This window comes from Diadema setosum, chromosome 13 (assembly GCF_964275005.1).
Source record: "Diadema setosum chromosome 13, eeDiaSeto1, whole genome shotgun sequence".
NCBI classification, from domain to species: domain Eukaryota; kingdom Metazoa; phylum Echinodermata; class Echinoidea; order Diadematoida; family Diadematidae; genus Diadema; species Diadema setosum.
Genome location: NC_092697.1, coordinates 2,357,208 through 2,375,329, shown reverse-complemented (window position 1 = coordinate 2,375,329; position 18,122 = coordinate 2,357,208). Strand labels below are relative to the sequence as shown.

Here is an 18,122-nt window from a genome sequence, read left to right as displayed (position 1 = left end):
TATATCAAGGAGCTCTAAGGCGTTGATACAGAAAAATATTTGCAGCAAACAACGGAGAAATATGATACAGATATAATCCTGGAATCAAAAACGTATGAGTATACCTGCGGGCTTCAAGCCCCAAAAAATAAAAAAGTACAATTTAGTGCCAGAAAGTGGGAGTCATAATAATATTCAAAATAAATTCAAACCACAGATTTAAAGTATTAATTAGGTGCAAGCGACTCATACGAAAGGGGATTAACAAACATTTTAAGTTGTTCTCACCACAAAAATGATGAAAGGTGTATCATTTATAAAATTTTTCTATAGGTTTATGAACGAAAGGATCCCCTGTTCTTGCTAGGGAAACGCACGTTAGGAACGTAAGACAATACACATGTATGTATTTTATATAATAGAGACCCATTGAGGGAGATGCCGGGATCTGCAGCAGCGAGTGACTCCCCAAACCCGCTTGCTGCAGATTCCGGCACCTATAGGCGAGGTGGACGGATGGAGGCCTCGACGTGACGGCTGACCAAGGTGGGCTTGTTGTCGGAGGGGACCAGAGAGCGATGTCCGCTGAGAATGTCGTGAAGGTCTATTTCGTGCTCTTTCTTTGTATCTCACCTGGTAAGCACTGTCGACATAGTATTGTGGTGTTCTTTTAATAACTTTCCACACTTTTGAGCTATATGACCACCGAATTCACTCCTCATACACAGATCATCTAAAGATGGCTGTCAAGTGTTGATAATGGTGAACTCCGACTCCGTCAACAGTCAAAAAGTCAATGAGCTTACATTTGAAAATCAGCGTAATCACAAATTCGATATGTGGGCAAGACATCACTTCGCTTTTACCTTGTTAGATGGTAAATATTTGTGAAGCTTCCGTTTCTAATTCATACAGCATCAGCATACCTCATGTCTGAGAATAGTCACTTGTGGTAAGTAAGATTAGAGACTTTGGCAACAGCGTGTAAAATTCGCAAAATTTTATTTTGTGCCCTATTTGCTGAACAAACGTCGTAGGAGTACTACAACCTGTTAGGCAATATAGTGGAAAAATAACTCTATTATTAGCGTTATAGAATAAATGACAATGATGTAGTTCTGAAGCATACTTTTCATTAGATTCTTTTGCAATGACACCATGTATACGTTTAATCGAACTAGGTACACTGTATATAATCATCAATGACTTGTATATTTGAATAACGACAGAATGATTCGGTGAGGAAAGTTTTCTGTCACGTCATTAAGGAAGAAGGGAACGTGTCAATATTATGGTATTTGTTCCATAGTTATTTCTGAAGTGGTTAAATGTATTTTCCTAAAACTTTTTTCATTTTATATATATACCTACGTTGCATCCTGATGCCTATTCGTTGAAAAATGTGGGCAATGTATTCAAAGGTCAAAGATCATACGTTCATGGGCCTAGGGTATACAACATTTCACTAGTTGTTGTTTTGTTTTGTTTTGTTTTGTTTGTTTGTTTTTTGGGGGGGAGGGGACACGGTTCAAAGTGTCCTGAAACCTTGTATGATACATGTATTTAGTTATGTATGATGCCAAACTGTTCCCGCTCATATGCAGCAGTTTCAAGGAAATAACATAAGATTATTCTTATACGCCATGATTTGGTGATGCTTAAGTGGTTCATAAGAGTCCATTGAAACCGCGTACAGAACAAAAAGTGGATTTGACAATGGTATACGATATCCGCAATTTACTCTGACGGGGTCTATCATCCGATTAATATGTATAAGCGCGGTAGCCCCCTCTTCGGAAACTACAAGTTAGATAGCTGCATTCATTTTGCACGCGACCATGGCGTTATAGCCAAAGGTGATCTGCAAATCCCTGTGTGCCTACAGAGGATTGGAAAACGTAACAACTTTCTTTGTATAGAACAACGAAACAGAAACTGGTGCATTTAATTCCACACACACATTTCATGATTCACAGGATCCAAATTACACCAATCCTATTTACTATGCAGAGTGCATCAACAGCATAAGTTTGATATACTGAGCAAACAGGCTTGCATTAGTTCGCACTATTCAAGGTTTAAAGTAATAAAGTAACCAAATTGTATACCCGGTTATGTGATGCTAAGTATATATACCATATAAGTATAATGTTGCAAATATGTTGTGCTTATTTCATCCATAACTGCTGCAAATTTGCTTCTTTAAAGGAGCCAATCAGTGTCACTGCCTGTTCCTCTAGAGACGCAATATTGCCCAGTAATCTCAAGGTGCACTTGAGGTTACTGCATGGGCAACATTGCACCTCTAAAGGCGTAGACAGTGACACTGACTGGCTCCTTTAAAGAAGCAATTTTGCAGCAGTCATGGATCAAATAAGCACCACATAGGTGCAACATTATACCTATATATATGGCACAAAATCGCACCCTCAAGAGAGGCTACAATCTTGGAACTTTGGGTGCTTCTTTGCACCCTCACGAAAGGTGTAAAGTTCAACCAAAAGTAGAGGCAAGAAAGGGTGCAAAGTTGCGCCGAAAATTAAAGGGAGAAAGATCGCACCCTCAAGAAAGGTTCAACTCGGCACCAATTAGTGTGGGTGGAAAGATGCACCCTCAAGAAAAGGGTTAAACTTAGCACCACTTAGTGTGGGTGGAAATATGCACCCAAGGGAAGAACTTCGCACCCTCAATAAAGGGTGCAATGTTGCAACCTCTATGGAGGTGCAAAGGTGCACCCACAGGGTGAAAAATTATACCATTGCACCATGGTGCTACTTTTGCACCAATTTCTTGAGGGTGCAAGATAACACCTATAGGGAGCCACCAGTGTGACATCACTTTGCACCCTTAAAAGGTGCAAGAATGAATCATTTTTTCTTAGTGCGTAGGCTCAAATTTTCATTGTACAGTAAGGTGAGATCCGTCATTATTTTGTTTTTCTGTTTATTCTGTTGATTTTTTTTATTTAACATATCTTTGTTTGATTACCTTTTTTGACGGAAAATGAAATTCAGTACAATACAACAATCATGACAATGGTAGTCCTTGTGCTAACTGTAGACGCTGCATTTTCTTTCAAAGGCTGTGTCGTAGGTCGAAACATTATGACCACGACAGGAAGAAATTGTGCTCTTCTTTGGATAGTGCAATGCTTTCACAGATAAACGCCTATGTTCACAATATATTCGTTTGTAGATCTAACGCGTGAGCTAGGTGGATGTTGTTGGGGCAATTCCTGTCGAAAGCCCTATTTCACTCTTAATTCCATCAATGCCTATGATAGCCACGTAACTTCCAGCTCTATACCTTTCACTGTATTAGTGTTAAGGCAACTCATGCATTATGGGGTTAGGCAATATTTGGTCTTATTAAGGATGGCATGTTTCACTTGGAAAATCATTGAGATATTACTGCAGTCTCCTTGACCGTAATGTACCCCTGAACTTTGCCGATGGAAAAAAAAATAGTTTATGTAATTACGAAGCGCGCATCTGACCGGCTCATTATTTGCCCTCTCATAACTATTCTCCTTCGAATGGCGACCACGACTGTTCCTGTTTATCTTATATCTAAGAACTGTTTTGTTATTAAAGCATTCGACATTCAATGACAACAGTCAGGTGACTGGACCATGAGACTTATGCTAATCTTACACACTTTATTCATTATCAGTTCTGGCTATCAACCATTAGCCAATAGCAAACCAGTGAAATCATGATGTTGACGGTGCGGTTGACGTAAAGGGCTTACCTATTTCACACGATGTGTCGCCAAAGAATCCTGCGTTACACAGACATCGTTCTCCCACTCGTATCCCGCTGTTGTTACAAAGGTGTGACTGCGCTGTGAAATACAAAACTAAGATTTGTAATGTATTGCTGCTTTTAGATGTTTCACTGTTATTTTGTGAAATTAACAGCTAGGACTCAATCATAACGTAATCTTCTTACTTTCGTCAACCAAACAACAAGGAAATGTATGTGGATTGCTTTATGGTAAAAAAGAGTCTTTCGTCAAAGATCATGTGGACAAACACAGAATAATTTGACATGGATGATTATCTTACATGCGTTTTGATTCGAAAACTAATCAGTGTAATGAATTACAAATTAAGTGGTAAGACGATAAACCCATTAAAACAATAAATCGTAAGTGTTGAAAAACAGTAGCTATACGTAAATTTGGAATTCAAGTGTAAATTCAAGCAAAACGTACAATTTCAAATTCGGCACTGATCGTATGATAGTCTGGGTCCAAGTCTGATTAGGGTCATTTTTTTTTTTCAAATTTGATCGTAAAACTTCGAAAGTACCGTGTCGTCATGATTGTGGAGAGACTTTGTATTAGATAGTTTAAATTGTAAAATGAAAACAGCTAGGTGCCATACCTGTTCATACGAATAAGTCTATTCCACGCAAACAGCAAAGGTAAAGGTAAATAGATCCATAATTCCATTTAAAAGAGAGATTAAAGAGATGGGGACGTCAGTTAAAGTGCCCATTTACCGTCAAATACATGGAAACCAGCAGGTCTTGTAAACCTCCTTATCACGGCGAATTCGTTTGGCCAGTCTTGCCCGTCTAGTTGCATAGACACAAAACCATCCAGCTCCCAGTCGGTCCACATGAGAGTGCCTCTATGCCATATGAGTCCGTACGGGTGTATGCTGATATGGCTGCTATCCAAAAGGGTTCTGCGATCGAGTCCGAATGGATCACAGCTTCCGATTTTGTCGAGATAGGCGTCGCACCAGTATAATCGGTTTCCTATGCGTCAACAAGGAAGAGACGCAAAATACTAAAATCAAGACTCATATAACCCAACTTTAAATTGAGAAATTTGGAAAATTAGGAAAGTCTTCTCGAGAAGGTGACATAAAGATCTCGCTGGTGCCGTGTAAATCTAAGAAATTCTAGGATATTTCTTTAATAGGAAACAAACTTCTCTTTCGGATTCAATGCAAGGAGACACGACCTGCCCGAACGTATCAGGAAAAATCGGGGGGGGGGGGGATCACCTCGATCCTGTTAAACGCCGGTTAATAATAGGATAAGAGTAAAGATTAGAGTAAGGTTGAGGGTTGGGCTTGAATTGGAGTTGGGGTCAGGACTAGGTTCAGGATCAGGATAAGAGTAAGATTCAAAGGTTCAGAGGAAGGGTCTGGGATCATTTACCAGGGGGTAGTCGTCCTAAAACCGACTTTTCATCTTGACGAAGATGCCAATGTAAACCGTCATGTGCCATGCATGTGGTTACAATGGTTTGAAAAGAAAAGTAGACAGTTATGGTCAAGTTTCATCAGAATTTGATTCCGTTTTGCAAACTGAAACAGAAATTCATTTTCCATATCGGAAGTGCGGTGAATTCTTTGTTGATTGGTGATTGTCACCAACTCAAATGCAAATAATAGTGCAATAACAGACTTCATACAGCAATAATCATTCTCAATAGTAAACCTTCTCCGAAATGTCTACCAGGTGGATCATGTCAATAAGACTTTTATCTATTTTCTTGATACTTCAAGACAAGGCAAAAGCAGTCCGATATGCGAGTCCGACAATAGTTACCTTCTGTGTCGCTGGTTAGTCCATTGGGCCAAACGAGGTCCGTTTCTACAATCGTCTGTTGACCATTACCTGAGAGATCTGACATTTCGATTTTGGCCGTCGCACCCCAATCCGTCCAATACAACCATCTAAGGGGGAAATTCCATATTTTTATATTGTAGTTACTTTTTCTAGTTTACAGTAGGTTATTTCGATTTTCTACTACGTCTTGTATAATGTTGGAAGGGTCCCCCCCCCCCCCCGAAGGAGAGGGTATGGGAGAGAGTACGACATGTCGTATGAGGGAGCATTTGCATTTTTAGAACAGAAATTCAACTATTTGGTGAAATTTGGTGTACTTGGAAAATTTGCAAATCGCTAGCGTATACCAAATCCATGGAGGGAGACCGAGCTATGGTGTAGGAGGAAACATCCTCCTCTTGCACAAGGGGTCTTGTGCAATGTTAGAAGTTCAATTCATCGATCCGCGTGGAGCACACTCGTAGATGATTATCTAAAAATATTTTGAAATTGTCAACCAAAAAACAAAAAATCGTACGACATCTGTATAGGTTTCCGAGCGTGAAGGGTTTGGGAAAGTATGTCACCTTTCTCCCTGAATTTAAATAGCTGGATCAAAGAGACCGGCAAAAGCTTTCCCAATAAAATTTCAAGAAAATACCTTCAGGCACTGCGGAGGAAATATTGAAACTTTAGAATTTGATCATCATCCATGACCTTTACCTCGAGCTCGTTTACCAACAAGATGACGGGCGCAGCTGTGACTACCATACAATGTATACCCATATGCCAAGTTTCATTTCAGCACCTTTAACGGTTCTTAAGTTATGTACGTCATCCACAACATTACGGACGGACGAATGGACAACCCGAAAGGATAATACCCTCTGTCGACTCTGGCACAGTATTAAAATGCTTGCTTTCGTATTTGTGACTTTTACATGTTCGGAGCACAGTGACAAAGGGGTCAAGGATGTGGACGTGAGTACATGACGTCCCGAATGCGGATCCTTCAAGCAGCAAATATCTTGTTACAACAGTCTTATCTACTTGGTCCTTCTGGACCAGGATGTAAATATGGGAATTCGGCTTGTGCTGGAGTAGTTATATCATGGAACCAGTGCTTAAACTGACGAAGCAACAGAGGATAAATGGGAACATATAAGCTGCTTGGGGTCTCTATTCTGTTTTTATCATAATGACTTGCTATTAATTGCATTGTTACCTTCTCCGCGGTAGGACTATGATGTCCCGTGGTTCGTCCAAGGTAGCGTTCACAATGATCCTTCGGTCGCTACCATTGAGGTGTACAGCCCCAATCTCATCAGTAGCTGTATCCGTCCAGAACAATGTGTAAGATTCGCTGTCCACAAACAAGCCATCTGGAGCTATAGAATGAATTGAATGGAAATGTTGATGTGTCGACGTTGATGTTCACACAACTTTGATTGTTGAGCAGCATATATATCCTATATATTTCCATGAATGTTTTCATATTCGTAGTCACGGTTATCATTATATTTGGTAGGAGTGTTCTATTGAAAAACAATGAAAAGTTTGTGAAATTAAGCTTACTTCCCAAATTATCCACAATAATGCGTTGATTGGTCCCGTTTATTGACGCTGCGCTGATAGTACCTCCACGAATGTCGGACCAGTAGACCAAACCTTCCACCGGATCGAAACCAACGGCTACTGGCCTTTGCAGGCCATTGAAGGGTAGCTCGGTAAACGTCAAGTTGGCAAAGTTCGCCATGTATAAGGCACCGGCACCAATGTCCGCAATGAGCAGCAACGAATCTACATCACATTGATATGCACTGAAACGACACTCTCTTTTCAAGATTAATTCTTGATCATGTAGTGTATAAAAAAAGAAAGAACTGGTGACAGAAAAACAGACAAAATTATCAAAAGCAGTAGTTTATAGTGTTAACCATAGACAACTGTAAGTCAATTGCAATTCATATGCGCATACTTGTCATTATAGCTGTAGGATAGGCCTATGCACAATATGAATATGATTATGCAAATGTACACATATGAATACACCTACAGATGTATAGTCAAGTTATGTAAGGCCTATGTGTGTCAATATCTTTCATTCAAGAACTAGTCATGCGTACAATGTATGTTATAAGATATATCTGATGCATCTTTGATGCAATACGTGCGGCAATGATGGGATATACGGCAGATTAATTGCTGTTACTGCTATGGTCATTCTAGAAACCTGGAATCTCAGGGTCACAATCGTCCTCGTCTTCCCCTGAGGGACAGTCTTGAACACCATCACATTTCCATGACAACGGGAGACAGATCTGGCCATGACACTGAAACTCGTCCCCTAAACATGCCTGTCCTGGGGAACGGCTGTACGCTTTACCTGTGCGCAAATAATAAAAAAAAAAACAAAACAAGTGAACATTGTTACGCCATCAATACAGACTCATTCATTTCTTGTTTTTGTGTGAGGAATTCCAATAAAAATTCCCTGAGCATATGACAATAATTTCAATTGATAATCAATTGATAATCTCTGTACGTTCATCTCTAAGGTGATACAACCTAAACAGGGATTGATGGTGCTTGCAGCCCTTACAACAATATACTGGTAGTGATAGTTTTGATAACTCACATTCAACATTCATCATGCACATTTCATAATCGTACAAATAGGATGAAACTTATGACAAAATGGATAAAGACTTTAAATAAAAGAATTTACACACACGCAAGCAAAAACACATTTAAAATACAAACGCCAGGATAGATTATATAAATATACTCTAAGTATACTGCAGTATAAGATATAATGCTCAAGTCTCGGAATTTGCTACTTTTTACCAGGGTATATGTGTAAACCCGTTAGATTGCTGAACACATTTCTTCCTGTGATTGCTGGTGAAAGTCCTCTACGTTCGTCCAGAAATCCGAAACCATCCCCTACTGTGTCTGTCCACACAGGTAGTCCCCTGTACCAGGAGACAGTCTGCAGTTGGTGAGTGTTGCTCGAGGCTAAGATCTCGTCGCATGAGAAACTAAAGCCAAAAAGAATACAGGAACTGAGAACGTTGGTAGTGCGATCGGCGATGAGAAGTTCATCTCCTAGAAAAAAAAAAACGTGAGTACGCTTTGTGAGCAGCAATAAATCAGTAACCAAGAAATCATATCAAATCAAATCAGATCAAATAACCAACGATCAGTCTTAACTCGGTCGGTTACTTGTCGTGACTAGTCATTGCAGTTGCTGTCCAAAAATCGTCATGCTATTAGGAAAGGGCTAGACTCCCCTAACGGACAAGTTCCCCGCCTTTTCATGACAAATTAGATAAAAACTGTCACCTATCAGCTTGTTCGGCAAAAGATTTTCGATGCAGCATCAAAACCTCCAGCCGACCAAAACCGGTTGACAATTGGTCGCGGACCGATGACAACCATTTGTCGATTTAAAAACAAGCAAACAAACAAAAAATTTTTTTACAACCTGTGACACTCAGCATCTTTGCCATAGTGGTCTTCATTTATAGAAAGTTGTCAAACAGTTGTCGACTTTATATGCCAATCCTTGTCTATAGACAATAGACAAGGTTTTAATGAGCTAAAAAAAACGGTTGCAATGCGCTTCGTCAGCAAGTCAGGAACGTGTCTGTAACTTATCTGTTGACTAAATTCCCCGATTTTTTGGGCAAATTTCGTGGTTTGGTGGCCCGTTAATTGTCGATGGTCATGATGGTCGTATGTGTATAAGTGGCCGAATCTCAAGGATCCTTTACCTGTTTTTATTATACGAGGGTAAATGATTACAAACCTTGTCGATTCAATGACATGGTGGCCATCGAAGAAGACAAACTTGATCCCAGCACTCGATTCAGATTTCCATCCAAAACTATTATCTCGTCCGGAGATTTTAAAGCGTAGTAGAACTGCCTGAGGATCAGAATAACACACAGCTTTGACAAGTAGGTCTTTACTTTCATATTCGAAGGTAGATCTGGCGTGATGTTAGCGCGAATACATTACCTAATGCTGCACACACCGAACTGCCGAACAGCAAAAAAAAAAAAAATAAAAAATCTTCACGATCTCATTTTCATTATCCTTGTAATGCCATATCGTCCTTGCAATCAACTTCGACATGGATAGCTATTTATTGAGTCTTTCATTCTTTCTTGCTCAATTGAGATAAATGCATAAAGATAGAAAAACAAGTATCGGAACGAATTACATTGAATACTCAAATGCTTAAGGAGAACATAAAGAGTACAGTATTGATCCATAACTGTCTTGGTGCTATGTTTGATACTCTTGGAAAGTATGTTGACGTTACGATCCTGTTACCGACAATCACACAGTATGAACTTTCATCGATTATAGTACCTGCTCATACTCATCGTTGTCATAGGGAGCGTACCTACCCGAAATATTGGTATTCTATGATGTCTTGCAGGTTGCTAGTCTGGTAGACAAATTGTGATAGTGCGCCAGATGACGAGTCAAGCCGTCCAACAAATCCATCCGAGGCTATTACCACTATAAATGGAGGCGTAGCAGTCACGATTAGTCCCCTGTATTCTGGTTCAAATATCAAAAGAACAGAAGCTCGTGTATATTCCTAGGTTTATCTAAGATCAAAATTACCGTAACTCACTCAATGATAAAAGAATTGAAGTATTAATGCAGGAAAGGCCTAAAAATGAGATCGATTAGAGATCATTGTTTTCAATTAATTCATCTAATACTGCCACATTACCATCGAAAAGCAATTTTCTAAATTGTCAATTTCATTCTCTGTAGTGTATTTATATTTGAAGATGAAAAACAACTATTGCAAGAACTACGGCAGACGACGGTATTGAGATAAAAGGAAGAAAGGTGGCAGAGGACAAAAAGAAAGATTTATACGTGAAGCTGAATGAGTATTCTCACTAAGAGCACAATGAGCATTCAGTCACTAAGTTATAATGATGATAACAATGATTATAGGTCTTCTTTATCCAGGGTAGCCTCTTCAGTGTTGCAACTGCTCTATCGCAGGGCCCTGTTGTTATTACCCCAGGGGCCGCGGAACGCAAGGTCAAGACCCCCCCCCCCCCCCCCCCCCCCCCCCCCCGCTTAGACGGGAAGATTCTAAGGGCGGAATCTTTGGGAATTGAAATGAGTGTTGTGATTTGTTTTCGATTTTTTTTCGATTTTTTTTTTTTTTTTTTTAGGAACCAAAAGTGTGTGTGTTTGTGTGTGTGTGTGTGTGGGGGGGGGGGGGGGGCTGCAGCCCCCCAGCCCCCCGCTTCCGCGGCCCCTGTACCCTAACGTTGCCGTGCAGCTGCCCGTTTATTCAACTGGTTTGAAATGGACATATATGCATAGCGTTTTAAAACATCTCGCGTAAGGATTTTGGCAGTTGGGTGGATTCGTACTCCGAGTGAAAGTAAGGAGTCTTATCCACCTTTCCATAGTGCATGTCTCATGTAGACAGCTTATGGAGCAAATTTCCATTCATCAGCAACAACAAAAAAAGTGTGTACTACATGTTTAAACTTACCTCGTCCCGTTAGAAGAACGGTTGTACCGGAGCCATTTTTGAACGCTCGGTTTACGGTCTGGAAGGTAGCGTCGATCCAGAAAATGACGTCTTTGTCCGCACTGTACCCGACATCAATAGGGCGGCTGACATTAGTTGAAAGAGGTATCGGATTGAAGAGGAGCGAGTCGAGACTCCCTTCGTATATCAGTCCCCTGTCCTCGTCACAAACAAATATCCTTGGTGGGTGGCGTGCGTCTGTAGAAGAATGTACAATGAATGATTTCAAGTTCAGTGCTAGTGCTAGTGCAGTCTCGGCACTAGCGCCGGCGATAAAACCGAACTTGAAATCACGTCGGTGTTGGGAGTTGACCTCAAAATTATGACGTATTTCCGGTTGCTGGTGCTGGGTTCGGTGTTGAATGTCGTCTGCTGAACCGAGCTCCGCCGTTTGTGTTAGCGATTTACGTGCTTTTTCCCCATTGACAAACACTAGCCCCTAGGGATTATTATTTTCGTCATTTCAAGTTCGGTGCTGGTGTTAGCGTTGCCGTGCGAGACTCATATTCACGTCCATAATAGATGCATGTTACGTGCAAAGTCTATGCAAATGCAGTGGTCGCCCACATAACGTACACTAACACTCTTGACATGGCTTTATAAATCTGAGCCTAAAAGCAAAATTAGGTTAATTGTGTTTTGAAGAAGGGGTGAAATTTGTGGCATATAGTGTTAATCAGTCTTCCTCGTTACGTGTCTAAAACCAAGCAGTTTTTGCTACATCTTTTTATATTTGACTTTAACTATGCGCCATCACTTTTTTCGTCGCGCATTTCCCGCGGAGCTCGCGGTGCTGTGATTCCAACACCTAGTGCTGGTGATCGATAATTTTGATTGGTATCGCCTCGTTAATCTCACCGTCGGTGTTGGAGGTCGATTTAAGGCTGTTATTTGGGGGGCTAGCACTAGCACTGGTACCGAACTTCAAATCACCCAATGTATTCACGAAGTCGGCCGAATTACGAAGAGAAAACAACCGTGACTGATTGAAAAAAAAAAAGATTTCGCACATGCATTTCCAGATCTTAAGGTGCCACACGACACTAATTAATGTGATTGGATTACTGATAGTGTTGACTTGGAAATATAAAAGCTAAAGCAGGCACGGTTGGGAGGGCTGGACATGTAGAAAGAAAACATGAAGAGGATGTACGCAGTTGTAGTTCGCTATTCCGATGGTTCATTATTCCTAATGCTCGTTAGTCCGAGAATGTTAATACGAAAATAAGAAAAGGTTTGTCATTCCGAAGATTCGATAGTACGCATTTTTGCCCATTTTCAGGTTAACGAACAGCATGTCATTTTTGACTTAGGAATCCTCGCAATAATGAATCATCGTTATAAAGCCACAAATATTCGGATTAACGAACCCCATTTAATTTTCGGAATAACAAAAAATTTACGTTTTTACGGAATTTTATGTTCGGATTGACGAAATAAGGGAATAAGAAACCCTCGGAATAACGAACATCACTCATACACACCAGCAAAGCTTGGAAATGGATGTGCGGGAGGAGGAAAGGAAGACCTTAAATACAAGATGTTCTCAAAACGAAGCGGAGTGAGTTGGCTCAGTCGGTAGCGCGTCTGCCTCACGATCCTAGGGACCCAGGTTCGAACCCGAGTCTGGACTGATCAACGTTGTGTGTAAGCGTACCGTCCCCTCCAGCAAGAGGCAAAACACGATGTCCCTCAGATAGGACATAAAATGGAGGTCCCGTGTGTGAGGGAGTCACAACTCATGCATTAAAAGATCCCGCTTCATTTGTTCATTTATTCATCGCAAAGAGCAGGGTGTGTAACCCGGTGAAGTGGTCTCACGTCGCATCCAACTGGACCACATGGAAGACCAGCTTAGCATAGCTGAATATGGGCTATCCAGCCATCTTCTCAGATGGAAATGAATAAACAAACAAACAAGAGAGAAAGGGGGTCCGCGGAAAGACGTTGTGGACGGCTACGACGGACAAAATAGGAGGACGTTAGTATTCATGGCATCGAAACCCCATCCAAAATGCCCAATCGGACAGGCGTGAAGTAGAAAGGAAAGGGGTTCCGCTATTTCCCCTTAAAAACTTGTTTATTTGTTTTTTGAAAGAAGTAAATTCAAGAAAAGTCACATGTGCTATATATAAAGCTATTTGCCTTGTCTATCAAGTCTATAGTTTTTCAGTATGTACGTAATTTTATTCTTGAACCAACGACTGAGGAGCATACTTTTATCATTTTAGGCCCCATCATATTCCTCCTACTTTGCAAGATTATAGTCCAGTACAATACTGTGAACAGAAAATCATGTTCATTTTCATATTGAGACACTTGTACATTCAGGTGAAGGACATTTTCCTGAGAAATATGAAAATCGATTGACATCAAAAACATGTAAAACAAAAAACTGCTGTATTCTTACGAATTTCACAAGTTGTTCCCTCGTAGTCATCGGGACAGAGACACGTCGCTCCTTGAGTAGTACGAAGACACGTCCCGCCATTCACACACCTATCAGCACATACATCTGCCATAAAACGAATGAAACAGGACTCAGTCATCACTTTGCAGTATTGCTTCTGTTTAAAAAAAAAGAAATTGTCATATGTCAAAGGATCCTGAAGCAGATATCGTAGTTACGGTGGTAAGCAGCACGTAAAGTTGAATTTAAGGCAAGAAATATTTTTGTCATACGTGTGATTGTCTAGTCATGCATGACGTGTAATGAACCTCTTGTAATTTTACAGAGCCGAGATATCAACAAATTAACATAGCGAAGTACACTTTTGGATACATGTCGTAGGAAACAGAAAATTTAGTTCATTTGCGTCCCACAATATTGCTGGAGACATTGAAAAAAGACACCATTCAAACGATATTACTAGACGTTAATTCTTCCTCTACCAATGTCTACGTGACAACAGAATTAATGTTTTGTTACGACGCTGCCGAACCCAAAATCCAATGGATCACTAATCATGTGGTTAGTATGTGACATTGCGTTGTAAGTTTTATGGATTCTTTTGGGTTCTTTTTTCTTATCAACCTATAGAGCCCATTAAAAGTTCTCACTGAATTATACTTCTCTTAACACAAAGTCAGACTTTGTCAGGGCAAAGTCATTCACTACAGAAGTTTTGTTTCTTTTCTGTTTGTTTGTTTGTTTGACTTTGTCAGGGCAAAGTCATTCACTACAGAAGTTTTGTTTCTTTTCTGTTTGTTTGTTTGATGATTTTTCGTTGATCATTTTGCTTGTCACAAATCTCTTACCTCCTTCCGATGGAGGGACACACACTACAAACAGCAACAAGGCGCAGCCATGGGCTCCCCCCTCTCACCGATCATTGCCAACATTTACATGGAACATTTCGAAAGCCAAGCACTAGCCACGGCACAGCACAAACCTTCACTCTGGCTCCGGTATGTCGACGACATCTTAACCATCTGGCCACACCAAGCAGATCAGCTGGACGACTTCCTCACACACCTCAACGAACAACATTCCAACATCCCATTCACAGTGGAAACGGAACACAATCATTCTCTCCCCTTCCTCGATGTTCTCGTCACAAAGAGTAGAGAAAGACCAACGCTGGCACTTTCTCTCACCAGGTCTACCGCAAACCCACTCACACTGACAGATATCTTCACTACCGCTCCTTCCATCATCCAGCAGTCCGCCAGTCAGTACCGAACGCTCTCGTCCGACGTGCTCATCAAATCAGCGACAAAGAACATCTTCGACAAGAACTCGAACATATCACAGGCACACTCACCACTATCAACCAATACCCCAAGCACAAAATCAACACTCAGGCACCTTCTCATCCCAACCAAGCAGCCAAGAAACAGCCCATCACAACTGTAAATCTTCCCTACCTCGGCGCCACCTCGCACAAACTTCAACGCATCTTCAAGTCCGCCAACATCCAGGTCCGTCATACATCTTCCAACAAATTCCAGAATTCATTGCACTCACACAAAGACAAGCACCCCAAACACAAACAACCAGGTGTCTACCGTATCCCATGCGAATGCGGCAAAGTCTACATAGGTGAAACAGGGAGATCGCTAGAGACCAGACTGAAAGAACACAAAACATGCTACAGACGTTCGGAATGGGAAAAGTCAGCCATCGTGAAACACGCTCAACAGTCGGAACATCGCATCAACTGGGAAGACAGCAAACTCATCGCATCCATCAAAAACTGGAACACACGACGCATCAGAGAAGCCATAGAAATTCACACACACGACACTGTTACACAGGATACTGGACTCCACATCAACAACATCTGGCTCCCTCTCATCAACAAACCATCGAACACCAACAATGACAACAACAACACACTCTCTCCACAGCACATTCCCCCCTCTACTTCTTCCTCTCATATCTCTTCCCCCACCTCTTCACAACAGCGCCCACGACGTCATCATGCTAGGAGTCCACTGGGCCGGCGCCAGTTCGCGCCAGTTCGCGCCAATGCAATTTGCTGTGGCGCCTAGTGTCGCCAATAAGGTGCTTAGTGGCGTGCAGTGGCTCAAACTGCCTCCCAACTGGCGCGCGGTGGCCCGTAACGGCGGCAAAAATTGAGTTTGGCGGCAAGAAAATTTCAAAATGTTTGAAATCTTCGTCGCGCCACTTTCAGCGCGAAATGTCCACCAAGTGGCACCAAATGTCGCAAACAATCCGCCTATTGGAATCCACTGGAATGTTATGGCGCGCGCCACGTTGCGCCAATGAGATTTTGCGCCACGTGGCGCCACTTGGCGCTACAAAGGCGGATAGTCCGCGCCAAAGCGCTCCAAATCAACAGTGGCGCGAGTCAAACGGCACCTGATTGGTGACTATTTCGCGCCAAATACCACTTTGTTTCCGCCAAAAACCACTGTGTTTCCGCCATTCGGCGCCACTTGCCGCCTATGGAAGCATGACTGCATCGCAGGACTTTCTCACACAACTTTCAGTATTCGACTCGACAACACCTCTGTAGAAGCAGTTTTTCCTTCACAATTTCTACAAGATTTCACATAATTTTCAAAGAAGATGCCCCAAAAAGGCAACAAAGGCAGTAGCAAGGGGAAGAATGACAAACTTGAGCAGTCCAAGAAGAAGGACCCCCAACCCAAGAAGCTCAAATTGAGCTCCAGGCCCCCTGCAAGCAGCAAAGATGACAAAGAGGATGAAGATCTTCGCGTGGTGGCGCTGGCTCAAGCTGATAGAGGCTCCGCTCCAAGACCTGCTACCCCTGTCCAAGATGTTGCTCCAGACCTTCCACCCCAGTTCACTGTTGTTGTTAATCTGGGCATCAGATTGATGGCCAACCCCACCCATATCGATCCACACGAACTGGTACTTTGAATCTACGAGAGCCATTAGGACAACCGAGAAGAACTGCTTGTAGTTGAAGTAAAGGCTGCCTGAGTTCTTGGGCTTCTGAATACGGATGTGCTTTCCATCCAAGGCTCCCAGACAGCGAGGAAGATTCCATCTGACTTCAAAGTCACCTGCAACCTCAAGCCAGCCTTCATTGGTTGTGCATGGGGAGGGAGATGACTTCTGCAGCATACTCATCCATAGCTATCGCTCTGGCTACGTCAGGGACAAACTTCTGGATGGTTTCCTTGCCCACTCGGAAGTTGTAACCCAGCTCGGCATAGGTGGCCCCAGTGGCGAGATGGCGCAGGAAGACGCACAACTTGAGACCAGGGGGAGTGGCCTTCCTGAAGTGGGTGTCCTTCTGCAGATGGAGTGTAAGCCTGATCAACAGCTCATCAAACATCTCTGGGGACAACCTGGTGTAGTTCTTGAACTTCCTCTTGTCATTCTCCCTCAGCTCATTCATGAGGGTATGGTACTGTCCACGTTCGGCCCTCAGCTGAGGGTGGAGCATGAGTCTAAACCACCACTTGTGCTTCCTTTTCTTCTTACGAGGCTCTTTTTTTTTTCTCAGGATTGGCCACCATAAGTTGATAGTCAGTGGCCACCTCAACATCTCTCATGATCTTCTGATGGAGCAGCATCATCACTCCAACATTATCAAAAGCCTCGGACATATCGAAATTGTAAATAATAGTAGAGAATTTGTTCATATAGCAGCTGAGGAGGTTCTGAACCAGGTAGTCGATGGCCGATATTTGTATAGTCGGCAAGTAGCGCAAAGTGGCGGCAAGTTTAAACCAATTTTGCGACCGTTTGGCACAAACTAATCACTAAGTGGCGCAAAGTAGCCGTCCATCGGCGCAAATGGCGCCAACATGGTGAAATTTGGAATCAAATAGCCGTGTAATGGCGCGAACTGGCGCACCATTTTGAAGCAAGGCAGGTGGCATTTGGCGCACGCCATATGACACCCAGTTTATTCCACTTGGCGACATACATTCCGAGCGAACATTAATTCGGCGCCACAGCGAGCCACTACGCGCCAATCACATAATCCTTGGCGCGAACTGGCACCAACTGGCGCCGGCCCAGTGGACTCCTAGCATCAACCGCGCCTCCCACTCACGACCACACCTATCGCTGGTTCCAGAAGACGCCCTCACCGACACAAGTCATCCACACCACCGGCGTCCACCCCAACTACTAACCCGGACTCCAATCTCCGGCCACGACCTACTAACAGCCAAGTTAGTTCTCACAGATATACTCCGCCATCAACACACTCCGAGAACAATAGAACGCATCAACGACCGCAACACTCCACCAACAGCCGACGCTCAGTTCGCCTGCGAGCCCGCCTCAACCGACCACTTCCATCTAGGTCCGCATTCTCCATATATAGCCCGCCTCTTCTCAGATCACGCTTCACTTCTGACGAAGGACAGTCAACCTGCCCGAAACGTCAAGTTCCTCGGTTCTCCTAGATTCCGTCACACTGTGGAATTCACGGCAATGAAGCCGCTGATTCCCGAGCTAAAGAAGCCTTGACGAAACCTATCGAAATCTACAATGACCTCAGTTTGTCAGAGATAAAGTCAGTCCTTGTAACCAAGTATAAAACAGA

At 42.5% G+C, this 18,122-nt stretch overlaps 1 protein-coding gene across 1 annotated transcript in view; it reads right to left on the bottom strand.

Moving 5' to 3' along the window:
• The window catches only part of LOC140236667 (uncharacterized), an 89,395-nt gene that overhangs the window by 45,264 nt on the left and 26,009 nt on the right, over positions 1-18,122 (bottom strand). Inside the window, exons 8-18 of the mRNA XM_072316591.1 lie at positions 13,538-13,642; positions 11,089-11,325; positions 9,965-10,121; positions 9,358-9,476; positions 8,394-8,654; positions 7,780-7,932; positions 7,122-7,346; positions 6,772-6,934; positions 5,547-5,674; positions 4,485-4,745; positions 3,730-3,822 (exon numbers count right to left, since the gene is read on the bottom strand). Of these exons, the coding sequence (XP_072172692.1) occupies positions 3,730-3,822; positions 4,485-4,745; positions 5,547-5,674; positions 6,772-6,934; positions 7,122-7,346; positions 7,780-7,932; positions 8,394-8,654; positions 9,358-9,476; positions 9,965-10,121; positions 11,089-11,325; positions 13,538-13,642 (1,902 nt within the window). The remainder of the gene's footprint in view (positions 1-3,729; positions 3,823-4,484; positions 4,746-5,546; positions 5,675-6,771; positions 6,935-7,121; positions 7,347-7,779; positions 7,933-8,393; positions 8,655-9,357; positions 9,477-9,964; positions 10,122-11,088; positions 11,326-13,537; positions 13,643-18,122) is intronic.